Below are 23,413 nucleotides of genomic sequence, written 5' to 3'. Positions count from 1 at the left end.
TAAAGATTTTCAGCCTTACCCTCCATATAACAGTCACTCATTTCACTTTGCTGTCTCTTGCCTGTATCTCTGTCGTCCCATGGAAGTACTTCTTACCAAAGCTTGCCAAAAACGAATCCAGCTCCAATGTTGAGACCACTGTTGTGATGACACTGTCTGTCAAAGCTTCTGGTTAGGTTTTGTCTCAGTGCTGCATACTGTATAATGTGGTGAGTTTGAAAACCTTTTTTTTGTGACTGCATACTTTTGTGGAAAAAGACTAAATAAAATGTAAATATTTGTACACACCATTTGTTAGATTGTACCTGTTTTCTGGCTGCAGTCTTGTTGTGATAGTTTTCCCTGTAAAAGCACACATCCACCAGAACATCACTGTCAGGAGGTTTCCTTATCTGAGACAGGAGCGACAGGCTGCCGTGTTTTGTGTCTTATCAGCGTTCTGTTTGTGGAAAACACCCCAAACTACACTATCTGAGAAAATGTGCATGGAAGGTAAACGGGATGGTGCAGGAAGGAAGAAGACGGGCCGGCCGACTCTCCGAGTGCAGACAGAGCAAGGTCGAAACAGAGAGGCGAGGAAGACTGAAGGAGGAAGATAAGTGAAAAAGAGAAGTCTGCCCTCGTCATCTTATGTTTAAGAGATCTGAGATCTGCTGCAGCCTCAAAAATGTTTTAATTGGAGCTTGACTGGTGGTTGTATTTGCCAGCAGCAGAGCTCTCCTGGAGGTAGAAATAATCATGCTCTTGTTAGAAGAATAAAAGTGTACAGGCACACCAGCATCCTCATGGTCATTACACACAGAAAGTAACACCTTGAATGGATGAAAAAGATTCTTATGCCTCCGCCACGGCGACAGCTCCGTCTGTCTGTCCGTACATACCATTCTTGTGAACGCGATATCTCAGGAACACCTGGAGGGAATGTCTTCAAATTTGGCACAAACATCCACTTGGACTCGAGGATGAACTGATTCCATTTTGGTGATCAAAGTTCACTGTGACGTTCGTGATGTTCATTTGGTAAATTATGGTCCCATTTAGAATCAAATAGACCATAAAGCAGGGTGGCTACCTTGTGATTGACAGGTTGCTACCACGGCGTTGTCCGGTCTGGGAGTTGAGTCCACATTTTTGTCTGGTTGCCTAAAAATGTCATATTCAGCTTTCTGTTGTACTGAGCTCCACCCTCTCGTGTCACCTCTGGTTGCAAAGAAAGCAAGATGGCAACGCCAAAATGACAAACCGGAGGCTTCAAAGCGGCAGTCCACAAACTAATGGATGACGTCATGGTTACTACGTCCACTTCTTATATACAGTCTATGGTTTTCCTACGAATGTCCAGCAACACGTGTCAGTTTCTGCTCGTTACATGCATACAGTCTAAATAAGCTTCTGTCTTCACAGGAAACGTCTTGTTTTGGTTTAGGAAAAGATTGGCATTTGGGATAAAATAACTGCAGAAGTGGTGTTACTGAAGTACGGAAGTTACTTGACAAATAAACCAACGTTGACTTCTGGTTTCTGGGTGAAAGTCTGGAGATTTTATCATACATTGGTTACATCACCATCCCTAGAGCTCGGCTAAAAAATGCTGAACATCTTATTAGTGTCTTGACAGGATGAAGAAGATGAAGATATTTGGTCCTGTGACTACTCTGACACCAGATACAGTGTCTAAGTCAAAGGGGAAGACCTGCTCCTTCACTCAGATAATTGGGAGGATTTTCTACATAAAATTGAACTTTGAGGCTCATTTACTCTCCCCATTCCTCTCTGTCCTTTTCCTGCCTCTCGCTCTCTCTGTGTGCCGTTAAAGCAAGCAGACTTTAATTAAATACACAGATTAATGGAGGAGAAAAAAAGGAGCCAAAAGGAGTGGAATTAAATACAGCAGAGTATGGGCTGACATGCTTCAAATCCCATCCTGGAGTGCTGGTAATGAGCTCCCCCAGGGTGACAGGGCTCACAGAACAGCACACGGCTCTGTACTCGGCTTCAAAATCCAGGGCTAATCTGTACAAAGAGGGGACTCGGGGGCGGCTCATTCAACAAGTTGACTTTTCATTGTCTTGTCCAACATGTCCAGGGTGCTACTTCCCTCAGATTTATCATTACGCTCATTTGGCTTAAGGCTTTAGTTTAAAAATATATATCTTAAATATGCTACTTGGAAATGATGCTGTATCAAAAACGAGTGGATTATTGTTTAAGCTTCATAAATACCTGCAGGTCTCACTGTGGAAAAATTGGAAATCAATAATCTCCCAGTTTCTTTGTACTAAATCACAATGGTTGCACATTATTTTTTTTATATAAAAGGGTAAAGTCTTGATGTTTCTGGCTCCCGCTCACTGAATGATAGATTTCCATTTCCATAATGCTGTTTCTAAATTTGTCCCCCTTTGTGGTGGCCGAGCATGAAGCAGGAAATCAAAGTTCCCCTGAAAGGCAGAGAGGCCATGCAGAAGCACACGAGTAGCTTTTCATCTTCCTCAAACCAGAAACCCATGATTCTTATCTTCTTTTTCATTTTTTACTCCTCACCAGTCACATTATGGGAGGCGGTAAAGGAGATTTTTGCACCTAAATGCTGGAGTGGAACATGGGGAATGTTCATGAATTCTGTATTCAAAGTCCTGGGCCAAGCAGTTTCAAGGTTGATTCAAGAGTCCAAATGATACCCATTCAATATTCCTCAAGTTCAAAGAGAGGGTGAACTGTGATTTAACAGTTCGAAATGTGATATTTGCTGAAATCATGATTTCAACCAATGAAGAAAGATTTATAAGTACTAGGGCTGTCAAAGTTAACGCAAATTCATTTTAATGCCACTAATTTCTTTAACGCATTAATGCAACTTGCAGTGTTTAGGTTGTAGTGGACTCAGTTTTAAGGCTAGAGTGAAATGAATCTAGGAAAACTAGAAAACCTAAGGAATCCATTGGTACCAACCATGTGATACTAGCTTGTCGAGAAGGAGGCTAAATAATGCTCCAAACGTACGCTAAATTTTAGCGAGGAAAAACTGTCATTGCCATTTTCAAAGGGGTCCCTTGACCTCTGACGTCAAGATATGTGAATGTAAACGTGTTCTATGTGTACCCACGAGTCTCCCCTTTACAGACATTCCCACTTTCTGATAATCACATGCAGTTTGGGGGCAAGTCATAGTCAAGTCAGCACACTGACACTGACACTTCCTTTTCCGTGCGCCGGACATTGTTTACAGTCTGATTAGCAACTTGAGCTCCGAACACTGATGTTGGGCGATCAGGTCCAGCTCACAGTGAGAGTTCCAGTTCATCCCAAAGGTGTTGGATGAGGTTGAGGTCGGGGTTCTGTACAGACCAGTCAAGCTCTTCCACACCATTCAGCATTAAGGGTTCCTTCATTTCAACTCAGGAGACCAAACCAGTAAAAAACACCAATTTGCATTTCGTCTGAACTTTTCTCTGATTTTCTTCCCGGTTGAACGTAAACAGAGTGATGAATGAAAGAAACCCGGCCGTTTTCTGACACGATGATTGTGGCATTTAGTTTTTTCCATGAAGAGCGACGGCTCCTTCTGTCGACAGCAGCGGGCCAAATGTCAGTTTAACTACATCTGAGACTGGCAAAAGCTTTGACGGCTCTGCCAGCTGAAGAGGAGCTCAGTGTAATTTGAGTCATTTTTTATCATTGTGCTGTCATTTCACTGTGGCAGCTATCAGCAGCTCCAAGAAAAGGTCAACGTCTGGATGAACCACTCAGCTCGAGACACTCGGAGACGCTTTTCTTTTTTTTGGAGGTTTAATAGGTTTTTGGGCAATATCCTCATGTCATCTGAAACTAACAAACATGATATAAAAGATGCCCGTCTGTCATTTTATAAGGATCAAAACATTATCCTTATAGCTAATTACACATTTCTGTATGTTGGGCTGTAACACAGACTCCTCCTGTCACTTCATCTGTGCACGTTCATCCATCTGCCTCAAATGAGTTATTAATGACGACGGGAGTGTTTTCTAGAGATTAATTGGTTCAGTTAAAGCTGCACATATCAATTTTTTATACAATTACGATGTGTAATGTGAGACGGTTCGCTTGTAGTGACAAAGAATTGTCAGTCCAGATCCTGCCACGTCCCATCTGCCCTGCAATCAACCTCATTCCCCTCACCTGAGCTTCTCCGCAGCTGCACCTCATTCCCTCATCAGCCACTCAACCCTGTCTCCTACAGCTGAACTGCACTCTCAATTATGTGTCGAGGTTTGCAGTTTTAAATGGTTTTAAGCATGTGGTTAACGTTGTAAACTGAAACAAAACAAATGCAACAAAACTACTTGATTTGGTTTGTAAAAAAACCATCATGATCTGGCTTAAAATGACTACATTTGGTATGTTATTTAAGCTACGGACGTAAATTTAAATGAGTGAATGTTGATTTAGTTTCACAAGGGACACAACTGAGTGGGAAGAAGGGCATTCAAGTATGCAGCTCCCTCTTCCTCCCACAGTTACATGAATGACAAATGACCTGGATCTTGCAGAGCTGGTCTCACTGAATGTATTTAAAGTGCTTCTAAAAGACTTGGAAGCAAACACATCTGGCTGTAGATGTTTTGAATGCTGCTGAATGTTTTTTTACGATACCTTATGATTCTGTAATTTGCTCTTTGTCTTTATTGTAGATTGTTATGTTTGTTTTATGTCTGTAACTGTGCTGCTGCCTATCGTGGCCAGGACACTCTTGGAAAAGACATTTTTAATCTCAATGAGTCTTTACGCTAAGTTATTAAGCTAAGGACATAAATTTAAATAATTGAACGCTGACTTTTAGTGTCACACGGGACAGGAATAAAAGTCCAGTGCTTCCGCAGACTGTCATTACAAACGTATTTATGATGCGTCAAAAACAAATATAATCTTGCGACAAGATAAATTTCCCTCAAAATTGAATTCACAATGCGGCTTCATTACATGGTAACGTAATTTCTCGCAGACAGGGCTGCCACTCATTACACATACCGGCCCCAATCCATCGTTTCTTGTTGCCAAATCGTTGCCATGTGCCTCATGCCTTTTCTTTTCCTAGTGTCTGTAATCTGTCTGTCACCTGTTACCTTAAAACCTGCAATCTGAAACTTGTGACCTGCTGGGTCTGAACCTCTGCCCCTTTGTGGATTTGTTTGCTTGTTTTGGACTGCCTTCCTGGCCTTGTGACTCGTACGTTTTTGCAACTTCCCCATTGAATGACTGAACTGATCCCGTTCTGCAAAGCTTTTGTCTGCGTCTGGTCCTTCTCTTGTTACCGGCTGTAACAACTGTCCAGTATTTTTAAGATAAGATAGAACTTTATTAATCCAGAAGGAAATTCTTGTGCCAGAGATGCTCAAAATTACGACAAGTTCAAGTATATAAAATACAAGTGTATAAAATAAAAAGTACTATTTCTAGCACCGGTGCCTAATATAATAACAATAAAGTAAGATACATTTAGTAAAATGAGTAAATAAGATAAATAAAATAAAAAAAGTAAAGTAAGCTAAAAAACAGAAAAAAGGAAGTAATATTGCACATGATGGACTGTGATATTAGTAGTGTTAGATAGTGTTTTACCATCAGTTGGCCAAAAACCTCAAAATATCTTAACTACTGATGCAATCCCCATGAACTTCCCAGAGGATGAATACTTATAATTACTGAGTTCATTGCTGCTCCTCAGAGGGTGAACCTTTTCCGACCTTAATGGCCGCATGATGTTTTCTCTTGCAAACAAAAATACAATCTGGGAATTTGAAACTCAAACAAACTTTGGTTGATCTAAGTGGTGGAAGATGGTGAGATGGAGAAACAATCACTATTGCAAATCTCAGGGTGAAAAACCAGATATTTTTTAGAGACACCATTTCCAGTCCAGACATTTCACTGAGTTTTTATTGGAGAAAGTCTGCAGCTCTGATGTTTCTTTCACTTTCTATGAGTCAAAGAAGATTTTGATCTGCCTTCCCCACCAGAGGAGTAAACAGACTCTCTAGTTGAAGCCATAAACTGAAACTCTCTGATGTCTTGGAAACATCAAATCCAGCTGAAAATCAGTTTAAATAAATTTGCTCCTTTCAAAAATGTGGGCATGTTTTGCCATTTGATGCTATTTTTATATATATTTATAAATGTGCATGTAACCTGATATATGAATTTCATAAACTGCCTTTTCCTGCAGTCCTTTCTTTCTTTTTTGGGGTTGATTTGAGGTATATACACATGAATAAAAGCAGGTGAATAGGATCCAGCATCCTGCAGCAGGAGTTTGTGAACAGAAGTGTGTTTGTTCTCGGAGCAGCTCTCGGATGAGAAAGGTGAGGGAGATCGAAACCTGGCAGGGAGGCCGTCTCTCTCTGTGTACTCAGCCCTCTCCCCAAATCAAACCCTCCTCTGTGTTTCTACTGTGTGTGTGTGTGTGTGTGTGTGTGTGTGGGTGTGTGACAGCCCACTCACTTAACCATTTGTGTGTCTGTGGTCACTGAACACACTCAGGTATGAGGGTCTGTGGGGAGATAAGGAACGCTAACAAACAGGAGCAGAAGGAAAGACGTTGATGGATGGAGGCAGGAGGCCACAGACGGCAACGTGTTTACATGACACACAGGTGTAACTGATGGCCGGACAAACACAACATGTTCAGGTAATATTAGTGATATCTTTGAACTCATAATGCATTTTTTTTTGTCACCATGTTTTTATTAAATCATTTCAGATTTGGGGAATAGACAAATATGTTAAAGTTCAGTTTAAAGAATTTAGTTTAGACAAAAAGACCAAACACACTGATGCGTATACAAATATGTACACTTGTATATACGTACACGTCACATTCTGCCTCTCTGTCCCTCCGGCCACATTCTCCCAAACCCGCCAAAACCCGTTCATTTCCATTCTCTACTTGTCCACCACATGCCTTCGGACCATAGACTGTATATAAGAAGTGGACGAAGTCACCGTTGTGTGGAGTGGACAAGGGCACCGTATGGAACACGGCAATGCGGATAATTCGCACCGGACCCAGTGTGCATAGTTGTCAGTCAGAAAAATTTGCATGCAAATTTTCCATATTCCGCACCACTTTTTCGCATCGCACTGGTGTGAAATGGCTTTAAGGGTCTACAGCCAAGCTAGTAGCTCTGCTCATATGCTCACAATGACGATGCTAACAGGCTGAACCATCTTAATTTAGCATGTTAACGTTTGTTAATCAGCACAGAACACATGTACAGCTGTGGCTGATGGGAATGTCACTTTTGGTCATAAATTATAGGACAATTGGAATAAAGTATTGGACTAATTTAAAGGGACTCTATGTAAGAATCAGAAATTGATTGTTAACAGCGACACTGAAAGTCAGCGTCCTGTTGCTCATGCTTGTGCTTGCTCTACGTAGACATGAACGAGCATCGCTCAAAACAGTGAGGCGACACACGTCAGCTAAAAGCACAATATCACTCTATATTTCACCTGCTTGGCAGTAATGTTAGCTGACCAGACGAAGGTCTCTCCATGAATCACTGCTGATCCTAGTGTTGGCTTTTCCTGCTTCAGCCTCCCGACCGCGGTCAGAAGGAACAGGGGAGACACCGGAGTTTAGGTCGGAGAGGATAACGTTACTCTTCTGCAATGTGTAGTGTGTACGCATGCACATTAGATTACAGTACAGCATCGACTCTGGCCCTGGAGACCAAAGCTACGGTCTCCCCTGTGTGATCCTACCACGAGGCTGAAGCAGGAAGAGTTAACACGGTTTTGCAAGACGGGCTTCACTAGATATAACTTTGCGGTTTCTGTGTAGTTTGTGTTGGAGTCTGAGTCTGAAAAGCGTAGCCACACGCGAGCGCGCAGTGGACACTGACCCGTAATGATTTATACGTGTAAGAAGTTACAAACAGTCCCTTTTTAAAAGATCACAAAGGTCATTACAATTCATCCTCAGGGGAACATGATTGTCTGGACCACATGTTGATTCATCAGTTGAGATATTTAAGTTGGACCTAAGCGGTGGATGAACGGCCTGACATTGCCATCCATTTTCGCCACGCTGATCGTAGTTATGGTTAAAAGAAACCAGCGTTGACTGTTATATATAATCACACTTCTTCCACCTTTGCTCCTGATGGATGCGAGTCATAATTACGGCTGCTTCTGCTCCCTAAAAAAAACACAAAAAAACAAACAATTAATGAAGATTTATGTGCATATCATTATAACATATTCCTTCTAGCTGGATGTGTGTGTTCAGAATGTTAAATGGCATTGGCAGTGTTTCCTTAAAGTCACCCTGTACTAAGTCTGGACAGAGGAGTGCTTCACAGAGCTCGAGGGAATGCAGAGCATCGATTAGCTTCATGTTCAGCAGTCTGAGTCCCCAGACTGAGGCCAGGGGTTCGGACTTTTGTTGGATTTTTTTAGGATTCTCTCCTGAGAACAGGCTGTCAAGGTAAAACTGGAAAGAAGCCAAACAGCTCTTTACAGCTTTCAGAGTGCCAGGATGATGGACAGAATATATCACCTTTTACTGGCGACAAAGGGTCTAACAGATACCAGCTCACTGATGATGGCCTTATTCTCTCCCCACCTCTCTCTCTGACTGTGGGTGATGTTAGCCGTTTGTCTCCTAGGAAACCTCATCGGTTTGAAACCTACTTGGTTTCAAGGAGGATAGGTTTGCCAGAGATAAGGACATTTCATCAGCATTACACTGGAGAGCAGCTTAAGAAAACTATGCCTTTTATCACCAGAGAGCAACTGAACATTTCACCATCAGTCTTGATTCTTGCATTTCTTATATCAAACTTATTATTTCCCCACAATCGTAGTGTAACATTAGAATTTAGAAATCATATTTGCTCTGTTATAGGAATTGGTTTTATTCTTGAGTGTATTTTTAGTATCAGATTTCCCTTCGGTATGAACAGCAGCGAGGCTGAACTAAGTAATAAAACAGAATAAAATATCACAAAATCTAAGAGTTTCATCGAGCAGAGAGAAAGTCTCTTCGTGCTTTTATCTAAAAATATGAAGTAATGTCTCACTGGGTGCTAAATTTCGCTGGATTCAGACGATTAATCTGTTGATGTGTCTCCTCTGCAGGCTTCCTTGACTCTCTCTTAATGTACACCCAAACACAGAGGGAGGTTTTTACATGTTTAATGCATGGACAGCTCTAAGATAGAGACTGATAGTAAAGGTTTATGGTAAAAACAGCGTGACTGAATAATAATAACGTGCAGCTGAAGCGAGGCTGAACATTATGCGTGGCACTCGCAGCCACTTCAGGGTTGTTTCTCAATGATCATGATCATAGATCATCTCTGAAGGCAACACACCCTCTTTCTCACTTTCTGTCTCGCCCACATCCTCCTCTCCCTCCATCTCCGTCATTATGATCCATTTCAGGAGTCGGTAAACAACCGGCGTCGCGTTCAACAGGCGCAAACAAAAGTGTTTTATTAATTTGAGCTGCCGGAGGAGGCAGAGCGACCACCGCGCCAACGAAAACACTCTGCTGCTGCTGCTGCTGCTGCTCCGGGTAAAAAAACTGGTGCCATGGCAACCTCCGGAGCACAGCATGCAAATCTCCATAGCAACCTTTTGTGTGTGTGAGAGGAGACAGTAAGGGGAGAAAGAAAAGAGAGCTAATGATTGAAAGACATCAAGACAAATGTCAGAACAACAACAAACAGAGAATGTGTTTAGAGTTCATCTCTGTGATGGCAGCGTCCACCAGATGAATAATGTGAGAGCTAAGGGGCAACAAAGGGAAACAACAACACAATTTCCTCTCTCAAAGGCCTCTGGTCACTTTGTTTTGCATCAACCGCTCCAGTTTTACTAGATACGTTTTTTTAAAGGATCAGTTCACCCAAATTACAAGTCTCCAAAGAAAACTGGTCACAAGTCTGTGAAATATCAGTGACGGGGACTCTGTTTGTAGAAGGAGATGTTGTTGGTCAGTTGGTTGATCCATCACTTTTGTCCAACAACTATTAGATGAATTGTCATGACATTTTGTACAGACATTCATGGTCCCCAGAGGATGAAGCCTTCAAACTTTGGTGATCCTTTTGGCAGAAATCTCTGACAGATGTGAACGCACTCAAGACGCATTGAGATCAGATCTTTCAGACCACATTCAGAGGTGGTCTGGGCCTCATATGACCACATTACCTTAGCAGTGTGTACGTGAATGTGTCCTGGACCGCATTAAGGACCGCCTACTCTACTGATCTCCCGCTTAGATCTGTGGCATCTCACGGCGCTCCTCATGAATAGACAGGCAGACGCCAGCGCTTGTCAGCATGGAAACGGCCTCTGTGCTCTACTGGATCCTGTCAGTACAACTGTATTTTATTAAAATATGTCTTGTTTTTAGACTACATATGTACAGACTATCAGACTAGGCACGCAAAGTGCATTATTATCATACTGTCGGAGATGTGTCGGTGTTTTTGTTCCGCTGCTTTGCATGGAGCTGACACAGACCCGCTTACTCTCTCTCCTCCCCTCCTTGATGTTAATAAAATGTATCCGAATTCACGAATATGTAGGATATTACTACTGACATTCATGTAATATTACATCACAACGTCTGCTGTATTAGCCGTGTGTTTACTCCGTGTTTATTTGCATATAGAGCGGAGCAGTGAGATCGAATCACAAGTGGGCACTGGAGACGCATGTGGAGACGCATTCTAATGCCAGGTATGAACAGACGTACTTAAAGCTGTCCACTCATGTTCGGATCATCACGATGCATGTTAATGCCAGGTCTGAATATAGAGAATTATAGAGATAGACAACCATCCACACTCACATTCACACCTACAGGCAATCTAACCCTTCAACTGGTTTTCTTTAGCCTTGACTTGACAGCTCAAAAACAAGCTTTTTGTGTGTGTATCCAAAGCCTGATATATCTTCTCCCTCTCTGCCACAGAGCACCGTTGTTGTCCAAAAACTATTAAAAACACACCAATGAGGAACACGGTTATACTGGGTGACATGTTCCTCCATTAACACTTCATGAACACACACACTGTAGTTTATTTTGACTCAATTTCACACACACATACCGTCCTCCTGTCACAGATTTTTATCAACCACCAAATGTGGATTAAAGGTGCAGTCTGTAGGACTTTGCAGCATCTACTGGTGAGGTTGCAGATTACAACCAAGTGATACTTCTCCCTTGTGCCAAGCGTGCAGGAGAACTATGGTCGATGCCACAAAAACGTGAATGTCCCTCTCTAGAGCCAGTGTTTGGTTTGTCCGTTCTGGGTTACTGTAGAAACATGGCGGCCGGCTTCGTTAAGAGGACACGCTCCGTATGTAGATATAGACGGCTCGTTCTAAGGTGACAAGAGCACTAAATGTGGATTAATCCGCCGCTGAAAATAGTCCCCAATAAGTGCCCTATTTCCTCTTGTTTTGAGGTGTTTTCTTTGTTAAAGTATAAATATGAATTCACCGTTTTACTGAGTTCCCATGATGTTCCTAATTGCCTCCAGACTCTCAGAGACACCGCTATGACCTGCAGCTATTATTTCTTTTTTCAATCAGTGTTTCTCATTTGCATCCAACAGGAGGTGTTAATGAACGGAGCTCACTGCTGTGTGCGAGAGACCGCTCACTGGGTGCAATGAGACAACTAGGTCTCGTTCTGGCTGCAGTGATACGACTCTGTGATGTTGGTGCTGTTGTTGTGTTTGAAAACCAGCTGCATGCGTCACCAAAACCATTTTTCCTCACCGAGGTGATGAATTCCCGCTCTGCGATGCAGCTGTGGGCAGATGTGTGTAGGACGGGTTCAGAAGAAGTCACAGATGGTGTTCTGTCCAAACAGCAGCACATAGACTTCACCTTCTGCTGTTGTTTTAACCTTCACAGGATCCATCTAACAACTGAAATGTGAGCTGAAGATTGTTTTCAAACAATTAGACATTGTCGCCTGTTTGCCACATTAACAGTTATCTGGCAGTTTAGTTTGGCAATTAAAATAATTTAGTTAAAGATAAATCAAAGGTAAACTCCGCATTTTAGCTTCTCTATTGTTTAAAAACAACATTTAAATTGCTGAGATCTGTGATACTACAACACACTTCTCAGAGTCCGTATGAAGCACACATCACATACAGACATTCAGAGGATTAATTCTAGTGAATTGGCTCACAATTTTGTACAGACATTTGTGGTTTCCAGAGGTTGAATCCTTTTGACTTTGGTCAATAGACTGACTTGAGGTTGAGGTTGACATTTGTGGTTCTTAATATTAATTTGTGTGATAATTCTGCCTCTTCAGGGATAAAAAAATACTTGATTCAATCAATCAATCTCGAAAGAAAGAATAAATATATATAAATATTTTTCTGTTCAGTTTGTTTTTCATGTATTTATTTGTTTTTATTGGTTTGGTCGTTAGTTCTGTCTGCTTATTCTATTTTTTGTTGTGTTTTTCTAAATTATGTTAGCTTAGTTTCCTCCCTTATTGTTATTGTTTGTTATCTTGACCTCTCCTGCCACATTTCTTATTTTTTCATTATCTGGATTTTATGAAGTTTTATGTGTGTGCAAATAAAGATGTAGAAAAAAATAAATAAAGTAAAAATGACGTCATAGGAATTGCTGACTTTGATTTAGTCTCAGTATATCTCTGCTCCAGCATGGTATGATATACTACATTATATATTCTATGCCTGGTAGCCTGTTTATGTTTTGCACACATAGAAACATACAGAAACACTCCACTTTCATCAAAAGCACTTGAGTTGAGACGTGAGGCATGGAGGTATAATTCAGGCCATCTTTTTCTCTCTTTGATTCTGCCACACCACTCTCTTTTTATCTGAAGGGCTTCTAGTCCAGATGCTTTCTTTAGGGAGGTGAACCAGTCCTGTCAGCTTCCATTATACCTCAACACAGCCCGTCGGAGGCGCACACACGATGCTGAGAGCGATGCTTTTATCTTCCCAAAAGCGTGCAGCTGAAGGAGCCATTAAGACGGAGCTCAGTGGTCTATCAGGTCGGATAACACAAAGATGTGGGGTGTATACCTCCAGCAGCTGCAGCAGCAGCAATCAACCTGCTCCCATCAGCGACCTCCTGCAGGCTGTTCAGAGACGTTTCCATTCAGCTGAGAACGGAAAACAATATGTAGGGCTTCACCACCAGGCAGAAACATCCTCCTGTTTCTTTGAGCCTTCACAACTGCAATAATAAACTGCACAATACGTCAAAGCAGAATCATTTTTGTTCTGTCCTGGTTTTGAGGTGTTCATCACCAGCAATATATGATAGAAATTGGAAAATTTGGATTTTCTCTGCAGCCATATTTCATGTTAAAGCTACAATATGATTATTTTTTAAGCAAAATCTTTAACCAAAACCTCTGGGGGTCCTTTGGTCCTTTCTGTGGGGAGTTTAAATGTTGTCTCTGTAACTTGTTGGGTCAAAATTCAAACATTGGCTGATTCCAAATGTCTGGACTCACAAATATGAAGCAAAATTTGTTTGGCCCCTTGTATGAATGTGTGTGTGAATGTTGACCTGTTGTGTAAAGCGCTTTGAGTTGTCGGAAGACTAGAAAGGCGCTCTATAAATGCAGTCTATTTACTGTTCATGGAGGTTAGGGACGACAACATTTCCTGGTATTTGTCATCGGCGGAGTTTTGAGTGAAATCTGACTTCCTGATTGAAGTGTGCGATCAGCCCTGAAAGCCACAGGCCCCTCGAGTCATTTGACATGATTTCACAGGCAAAGACCTCTGTTGCATCAGTCACCTTTCATGGCTGCTTCAGTCCAATTTCCTGTGGCCTTTCTGTCAAACTTGAGTCAAAAGCTTCCAACTTCAGAAAACACTTAAGAGTCATTAGGAATGTCTGGATGTGATATCAGCATTGCGATATCCTGCAGATCAGACTTCACAGTCTTCATTAGCAAACAGCTCAGAGAGACCAGACTGCTCTGAACACTCATTTTTTTCTCTTCGTCCTTGAGAGTAAGACCAATATTCATTTTATCTTCCACCATTATTCATTCATAAGTTATGTAACATTAAACAATCAGCGTCCTGGCTATACTTTTACTTACAAAATTAAATTTCACAGTGTCAATTATAGATATAGACTGTGGAAGCCAGGGGGGCGGCGGCGGTCTGGGTAACTTTTGGAGTCTGTTTGTAGTGTGTAGGTGCAGCGCTGTCTGTAGTACTGAAACGAAGAGGAGGAAATCGATAGACAGACATAACACATCACTTATTAGCCTGCTTGCTTTTCATGGTTTCAAAAAAAGCAGGCAGTAACTCTGAAAAGAGAAGCCAATGCAGAAGTATCTTAAACATAAAACATTCTCTCTAACAGCCAGCAGGGGGCGACTCCTCTGGTTGCTAAAAAGAAGTCTGATTGTATAGAAGTCTATGAGAAAATGAGCCTACTTCTCTCTTGATTTATTACCTCAGTAAACATTGTAAACATGAGTTTATGGTCTCAATCTCTAGTTTCAAGTCTTCTTCAATACAGCATGATGTTCATTTAGTAAATTATGGTCCCATTTAGAGTCAAATAGACCATAAAGCAGAGGATCCTTTAGGGCGTGGCTACCTTGTGATTGAAAGGTCGCTACCACGGCGTTGTCCGGTCTGGGAGTTGTCCGTGTTTTCGTCTAACAACTTTAACCCTTTCACTGTGTGTTTTCACTTCATGAAAGTTAATTGGTCGCCTAAAAATGTCTCATTCAACGTTCGGTTGTGCTTAGCTCCACCCTCTCGTGTCACTTCTGGTTGCAAAAAAACAAGATTGCGACGGCTGAAATGCCGAACTGAAGTCTTCAAAACAGCAGTCCACAAACCAATGGGTGACGTCACAGTGACTACGTCAACTTCTTCTATACAGTCTATGAAAAAGAGACGTGTTTTTTGACAAAGAATCTTTCATAAGTTAATAAAAAATATTTTGCAAGATGCTAGCGCTACGTTCTTGAGAGTGCTCTGATTAATACATGTAGCCTATTCTTTTGAAACAGTAGCCTTATGTTGTTGTTGTTGTTGTTATTTAGCCTTTCTCAGGCTATTTTTAATCAACTATCTATTCATTTTATTTTATGAAACAAGTTGCCCCCTCACAATGTTAACAGCTCCTCAGTCACTTCATCCTGGCGCCTGGGTGTCAGACTAAAAAAGTGTTCTGTAACGTGACTCAATACTCATCATCAGTAATACAGGTCTATATGTGTTTCAATGCACTTGCCCCCCCACCCCCTCCGCATGCCGTGAAATGATGCCCCCCGCCCCCTTTGTTCAGATGCGTTCCCCGGTCCATGAGGCAGCTGAACATCATTCATTTGAAAACAGTCATCCACTCATGGCATGTTTGTACCGATGTGACCCACTTTGAAGCCGAGGACACACCAGATAAACATGCCCACACAGATTCAAACCACCTCCATCAACAGATTAGAGAAAAACTCCCACATGAAGATGCTTCTGGAAAACATGCCTGATAACGTGAATAAATCATGATTTGAATATTTGGTTTACATGTGGGCCCTTTGGTTGCAGGCAGTTTTAGATTTACTAATGTTCCTCAGCCGTGGAGCCACGGTGACGATAGAAACAATCTCATTGGTTGAATTAAACCTCAGTGAGTGGAGCCAATTGAACCAGTATTTTTTTGTAGATAAGCAACCTCCTTTAGGGAAGTTACTGTTATTTCTGCTCCAAAATTTCCACCAAAAATGGTCAAATTAGCAGCTTGCAAATTTTACTAACCACTGTCCTTTTTATGTTAAACATTAACATGCTAACATACATATGATTAACTCACTAATATTAGCATGATAACATGTTTGATGATCTACACTAACCATTACCATGTTAACAAGCTTACAGTGAGAATGTTTTTGTGTCTCCACCAAGGGGCGGTGACATAACCTAGGGCCGTGACTCCACCAAGGGGCCTGACTCCACGTAAGGGGCGGTTACGCCACCAAAGGGGCGGTGACGCCAACAAGGGCCGAAGACGCCACCAAGGGCCGTGACTCCACCAAGGGGCCTGACTCCACGTAAGGGGCGGTTACGCCACCAAAGGGGCGGTGACGCCAACAAGGGCCGAAGACGCCACCAAGGGCCGTGACTCCACCAAGGGGCGGTGACGCCACCAAGGGCCGTGACGCCACCAAGGGCCGTGACGCCACCAAGGGCCGTTGACGCCCCCAAGGGCCGGTGACGCCACCAAGGGCCGGTGACGCCACCAAGGGCCGGTGACAAAACCAAGGGGCGTGACTCCATCAAGGCATGGTGGAGTCACGGAGTCAAGGATCAGTATGTGACGAGTTAGGATGAGAATGTGTTGCCATGTCAAAACAAGTTTCTTTTTACACTTTTCCTGGAGTTTTCTGCCCGTATTGTAAATGAAATGAGTGTCGATGTTGTTGTGTCAATGATCGCATTGTTATTTTAGCAGAAATATAATGATACGCCATGAAATATCCTAAATGTTTCCAAGTGAAGTCTTTGGTCAGTGACTCTGGGTTGTACTGGTTAAAAAAATAAACAAAGAAAGTAAATATTTAAAAAATGTGGTGGTTCCCAGCCAAACCAGTATCATGGAAAAAGGGCTCATGGGAGGAAAAATACCAGACACAAATTTAGCCTCAGCTTCACCTAGATAAGACTATTATGTAATATAGATGGTCAGTGTTTTTGCTAACCTCAGTGCACAGGATGGTTATTTGTTTTTACCTCCACCTCCTGTGTGTGGGTGGGGTTAATGGCTCCTCTGTGCTCTTGTGAAGACAGCAACATTCAACAATATACAAAAAAGAGCGAGCTTGAAAGCTATTTCAGCTTTTGGGATGACGGTAAATGGAGTTTATTTATGTTTATCCTCCAGTACACCCCTGGTAATGACATCCCTGGAAAGGAACCAGGCTCCAGGGAATGGACGCAGTCAGGGGAGGGCTACAGTAAAATGGATGTGTGTGTGGAGAAGGGAGAGATTTATTTGTGTGTGTGTGTGTGTGTGCATTTATTTGGAGAGAAGAAGAGGTGGGTGGAGTGGCGCTCCTGCAGGTATCCTCTCTGGAATAGTGATGAAGGAGAAATTGAGGACGTGTGTGCACATGCACACCGACTGTTTGTTGAAACAGCTACTTCCCTGAACTGTGTATGTTTGTGTATTATGAACATGCCCAGACCTCTCTCCTCTCCTCTCCTCCTTTATTTACATTTTATCACTTCATCACACAGCTGTTCTATCTCCCTGCTGCTGTCTGTCTGTACTGACTTCCCTTTTTGTTTAGGAGGAAATGTGCAGAAACTCCAGATTAAATATCACGTTATCTCATATTCCTGTCACATCACAGCTCAGTGCTCACTGTTGGGACTAAATAAAAACATCTGACAGCTGAAATGTGGCAGAAAAAACACAGTTTGCCATCTGGTGGATGAAAGCAGTACAGCAGACCGGTGCCATAAACTGTATCATTTTACAGTTTTTTTTTTTACAATCGCTAACATCCTTTTGTCCAATCTGAAGTCACATTTTCAAAACTCTAAACACATTTAGCACAACATTTGTCTGTTGTGGACCAAACTGTTCACACAATTCATGTTGTTTTCACAGAATATGCAGTTACTTAACACGCTTTACATACAATACCAAAATTATGGACTTTTCTTTTCTTATTTTACAAATGTTTGCACACAGCATGCCAGAAATGAATACCTTAAATACAATATAGAGCCTCTACTTCTGCATCATCAGCAGCCATAAAGCTATATTGAAACAGCTGACACTGGTGGAAGAAGTACTCAGATCTTTTTAAGTTAAAGTAGCAATACTACAGTGTGAAAATACTAAAAATACAAAAGTATTAGCATCAAAATATACTTAACGTACAAGAAGTAAAAGTACTCATTTTGCAGAATGGCCCATTTCAGAACAATATCACATAACATATATTATGTTACTGGATTATATTTATTGATGTATTAAAGTGTTCATCACTTTAATGTTGCAGCTGGTAAATGTGGAGCTAAATTTCATTACATAAAAGTAACAACATTAAATACGTTGGTGCATCTGTGATAATATTTCAAGTATGTATTATAGGTATACAGTAACAGACTTTTGCATAATGAGAACATTCACTTTTGATACTGTAAGTATTTAATGGAGTGTTTTTACACTGTGATTATTTTTTTTTTGTGCAATACATTGATTAAATCTTTTGGTCTAAAATGTCTTTGTCTATCCTGAGTTCTCACATCCCAAAGTGATGTCTTAGTTCTGTCTGCTGTAATGTTTTCTATGTACTTAGCACAAAATACTAAAGTTATTAAACTTCATCCTGAGGTGAACATGAACGTCTGAACACATTTCATCCAATAGTTCACTCCAATCCACAAATGTCAACCTCATGATGGCGCTAGAGGAAAAGTCATCAGCTGTGTTTGTGTGCAGGGCCGTTCAATATATGTAGATCTCCTCTAAAATACTACTGTATATACAACTTAATGTGATCTCATGTTGCTCACCAGGTGGTGCTAAAGTTTTCTGTTCATGAATACAGTGTTGGTGACGACACACTGTTCATGTGCTGCTTTAAAGTAGTTTGGAAAATCCCATAAAGACATTTACAGCGTCAATCACTGCTCTGAGTTTAATTTTAAATCACCAAAAACTTCTTTATTCACCTTGGTCCTTTGGTTGAATTAGATATAGCCTAATAAAAATATTTTAATGTTTTTTTTTTCATTTCTTTTGTTGTGAGAAATATGACCACAGACATAAAGGGGTGTGTATTTATATTATTCTTAACTTTTTTCTTTTAAACATTGTTTCCAGCATGCATCTCAACACACATTTTAAATGTCAACCTCCATCAACTTTTCTTTTACAGTTTTATTTTTCTCTTTTCAGTGGCTTTGGTTCATTTCTCAGATCAGAATTCTCACAACTACTTGTTCAAACCTCCACACCGTCACTTGTGCACATCATGCTTTGACACATTCATGGAAATGATTATGTACAATTGTCTACTGTTTCCTACATTATCAATTACTATACTTTACTTTTACTTTTACTTTATTGTCCACCTTAATGGGAATTTGTCTTTGGCTTCACTATATACAAGACAAATACAAACATGACACAGCATACAATATCCCCAGGACCATAAAACATTAAAACATACAGTCAGCAAAACACTCTGCACTGTTACAAAACATACAACAACAGACGTACAATTGTGCAAAAACAGCAGCAGCAGGCGGGGATAAGTTACACATTTTAAAATATCAATATGTCATGTTGATCAAAATGTATACCAAAACATCTAGGCATTAGTTCATTGCATGCAATATGGTTGAACCAGATGTCATAATCTGTCACGCATATTTTATGTATGTGAATCCTGTCCAATGTCTAGTAATCAATCTCCCACATGCAGTAATGTGGAACTTTGTACTGTTGAAATTGGTATATGCTATAGGCCTACAGAAAAGTATAGCCTTATGCATTGTCAATCATCACTCACTGTTTTGCAAATGTTAAGGATGATTCGAGAAATGTACCAAAGCGACCTAGAGAAACTGTGATTCACTGCAAAAACACAAAATCTTCCCAGGTATATTTGTCTAATTACTAGTTAAAATATCTCATAACATTTAATATAAGACACAATCGCCTAACAAGTAACATTTCAGTGAGATATAGGATTTTTTTTTTTTAGTGAAAACTACTTTTGTAGCATTACAGGCTTATTATGACATACGTCCCAATAGTAAAATATAGCTCAAAATGAGTTTTCCCAGCTAATTTCAAGATGTTTTTTTTTTTATCTTGACAGGCTAAATATTATTATTTCAAGAAATCTTACCAAGCAAATTTCACTAATCCTATTAGCAGATTTTTTTTTTTTACTTACTACAAGCAAAAACACCTTGTATTACAGTTTTTCTCAATTGTTTACACACAAATACTGGTACTTGACACACAATGACCACAACATGTAACTCATGCACCAACCCCCTGAACCAATTCTGCTAAACTACAAGCACAATTCCTGCTTTACACTCAAATTGCAGTTCTAAAACACACTTTTTTCAAAACACTACACACAATTCTTTGCATTTGGCACAATTTTCATGAAGAAAATCTCGTTTTCAAAAGGAACACACTGTCATTCAAAATTCTAAAGTCAATTGCCCTACTATGCACACTGACTCATCACATGGGCAAACACCTGTCACACAGTGTTACAATTAGCAATCAGTTGATGCTTTTCATGGCTGGATTCGACATGCTAAGCGATATTTCCCCCGCTGCTTGGCCAGGGAAAACATTGCTTGTGATGTGGATGAGGTGCTGTGGCCAGACCGAAACAGAAGAGAGGATGCAGCATAGTTTTTTTTTTTCATTTTTTTTACTGTAACTGTATACAGTAAATTCTTCTGTTGTTTTGTATGTAGACCACTGTATGTGCAACTTTGTGTTGGTTGGGATGTACACTGTGTACATTGTTTTTGTGGGGAAAATAAAATATATTTGTTACCGTGTATTTGTGTGTTCTGAGTATAAAAACAATATTCTAAAATATTTTACAACACACTTATGTATGTACTGTCTGTAGTAAGTGTAACACTGAACAAAAAAAAGGCCTAAGTCATTATGATGAATGGAGAAGAAGTGTTTTCCATTCATCATAGTGTTTTACATTGAGCACATCAGTGTTCAACTGGTTCTTATAAATGTCTATTCATATGATGGTTTGTGTGTGTCATTTGAAAACAAAATACCATTTTGAGAAGAAATAACATTGTTTTGAATGTAAACTTTCATTTTGCAGGAGAATTGAGGGGTTTGGCCCATTGTGTGTGTGTTTTTTGATTTGTGTGTAGAGTTCTGAGAGTATGAGGCATGCTTTCAGAAAATGTGTGTAAACAATCGAGAAAAACTGTAATTTTAAAACTTATCTTTAAAGTGGCCTTTGTCAACAGTTATTATCCTTCCTGTTGTGGCCCAGTTGTACCAACAGAGGGCGCAGTTGCCCATGAATGATCCCAGGAGGTTACCATGAACGCAGAGAATAACAACAGTGTATTTTAGAATAAGAAATAAGGCTTTAACTCCTTCATATTTTATTACATTTTCATACTTTTTTTTGTATTATTTGGTGACAGAAAGAAATTCAAACCAACTCAGAGAATATACTTTGAAGCTTCAACTATTTCTGATGCAGTTTGGCCTTTATTTTTTTTTTTTCAAGACAAACATGTCCACAATATGTATTATATGAGCCAAACGTTGCACGTGAAGTTTGAAATATAGTAGTGTTTGTGTGTCTGTATAGGAACCGGATCACCACAGCAAGCTTGTGTGCTGCCTCATTGGCACATGTCCCGGCGGGGTGGAGCGTAGCAGGGCCGCCTCCTCTTGTTTTGCGGTCTTGTTTTGTCAGCCAGCCTCACAACAGAGAGAGACAGAGCAGCTGCAGAGACCGTCCGGAGAGCAGCAGCGACCCGGTGCACGCAGAGGAGGTGCACGGTATATTCTCCTGGTTGGACAGGAGTAGGAGCAGCAGTAGGAGCAGGAGGAGGCGCAGGAGCAGAAGCAGAAGCAGAAACAGGAGCAGGAGGAGCAGGGTGCAGTCACACGCCTGAGGAGGTGAATGTGTTTGTGCGCATCTTCCAGAGGGACTGTTTGATCCTGCAGAGAGGACAGAATCAGAGGACACACACAGAAGGTGGGGATCTGATCATCGTTGTCCTTCCCCAGAAGCTGACACCGTCCTCACTGTCCTGAAGGAGCCTGTTTTTAACTGCGGAGCTTCTTCGTGGCCAAATGGATGCGAGTGCGTGAGGAGAATACTAATGCACGGCGCGCTGCGTCCTGCCGAGGCGCACCGGAGCCGACCAGTCATCCAGAGCGCACCGGGGCCTGCGCACCACCAAGGTCCCTCCACAGGGGATTCATAAGAACAGGATCTGAGCATTAGATCTGTTTTATTTCCAAAAACTGGATAAACCCCCTCCTCCAGCAGCTGCAGACACACATTATTTTTTGCCAAAATGGGCAACAGCTTCTCCAACATCTCTGCCTTCCAGTCTCTCCACATCGTCATGCTGGGCTTGGACTCTGCTGGAAAGACTACAGTCCTTTACAGACTCAAATTCAACGAGTTTGTCAACACTGTGCCCACGATTGGGTTCAACACGGAGAAGATCAAGCTGAGCAATGGCACCGCGAAGGGCATCAGCTGTCATTTCTGGGACGTGGGAGGCCAGGAGAAGCTGAGGCCTCTGTGGAAGTCCTACAGCCGGTGCACTGATGGGATCATCTATGTTGTGGACTCTGTGGACGTTGACAGGCTGGAGGAGGCCAAGACCGAGCTGCACAAAGTCACCAAGTTTGCAGAGAACCAGGGCACGCCGCTGCTGGTCATCGCCAACAAGCAGGACCTGCCCAAGTCTCTCCCAGTGGCGGATATAGAGAAGCAGCTGGCTCTGCACGAGCTCACCCCCTCCACCACCTATCACATCCAACCTGCATGCGCTATAATAGGCGAGGGGCTCCACGAGGGCATGGACAAACTGTATGAGATGATCCTGAAGAGGAGGAAATCTCTAAAACAGAAGAAGAAGCGGTAACAGCTGCTGGACAGTGTTCTAGTCTAATGAACTGTAAGGAATCCGGGTTCTGCCAGTGTTGCCCTAAACACCTTTACTTTGCAGTGATTTTTTTTTAAAGGGACTGTTTGTAACTTCCAGAAATGCTTGTTAACAGCGACACCTGTGGCCGTTAAGTCAACGAAAGTCAGCGTCGGGTTCGCGCTTGCTCGCATGAAATAGACATGAACGAGCATCGCTCAAAACAGTGACGCGACACATGACATGCTAAAACCACAATATAACTCTATATCTCACCTGCTTGGCAGTAATGTTAGCTGACCCGGTCGGAGACGATAACATTTCTCGCTGCGGAGCCCCGTCACTTCACAAGACACGGAAAACCTCTGTTGGTCTGGAGGAGCTGCAGCAGTTATTTTTGCACAAACGTCCACTGTACATTCTCTAGATATTCTCAGAGCTAAACTAACTCTTCTGCAGTGTGTAGTGTGCGCGCATGCATAGCGAGACAGCGAGAACGCGCACTGTGTGTGACTGAAGGCAAGCAGGCAGAGGAGCAGAGTCTCTGGCTACACGCGAGCGCGCATATGCGAGCGCGCATGGGAAACCGACCCGGTAGATTTATACGTGTAAAAAGTTACAAACAGTCCCTTCAAATTTTTTTTTTTTTTAAATCCTCAGTTTGGATTAAAGCTGTTCGACGCTGTGAAGCTCTGCTGCTTCTGCACACAGGAGGCTGCAGGATATATAAAATACAT

General features: G+C 41.6%; 1 protein-coding gene and 1 long non-coding RNA gene across 2 annotated transcripts; both read left to right on the top strand.

The window, feature by feature from the left end:
• The first annotated feature begins 6,204 nt into the window (after window positions 1–6,204).
• On the top strand, window positions 6,205–13,227 carry LOC119500565. Its single transcript, XR_005209640.1, has 3 exons — window positions 6,205–6,341; window positions 6,520–6,667; window positions 12,881–13,227. It is a non-coding gene; the product is annotated as an uncharacterized LOC119500565 (long non-coding RNA).
• An 8,213-nt stretch (window positions 13,228–21,440) lies between these two features.
• Window positions 21,441–22,882, top strand: LOC119500939 (ADP-ribosylation factor-like protein 4C). The gene has a single exon (XM_037790995.1). It carries the CDS (start codon window positions 22,098–22,100, stop codon window positions 22,674–22,676), a length of 579 nt encoding a protein of 192 aa, XP_037646923.1. The 5' UTR covers window positions 21,441–22,097; the 3' UTR covers window positions 22,677–22,882.
• Window positions 22,883–23,413: the final 531 nt, after the last annotated feature.

Source organism: Sebastes umbrosus, chromosome 13 (genome assembly GCF_015220745.1).
Source record: "Sebastes umbrosus isolate fSebUmb1 chromosome 13, fSebUmb1.pri, whole genome shotgun sequence".
Classification (NCBI taxonomy): Eukaryota; Metazoa; Chordata; class Actinopteri; order Perciformes; family Sebastidae; genus Sebastes; species Sebastes umbrosus.
The sequence above is the reverse complement of the archived record's forward strand: the minus strand, read 5'-3'. Positions and strand labels throughout refer to the sequence as shown.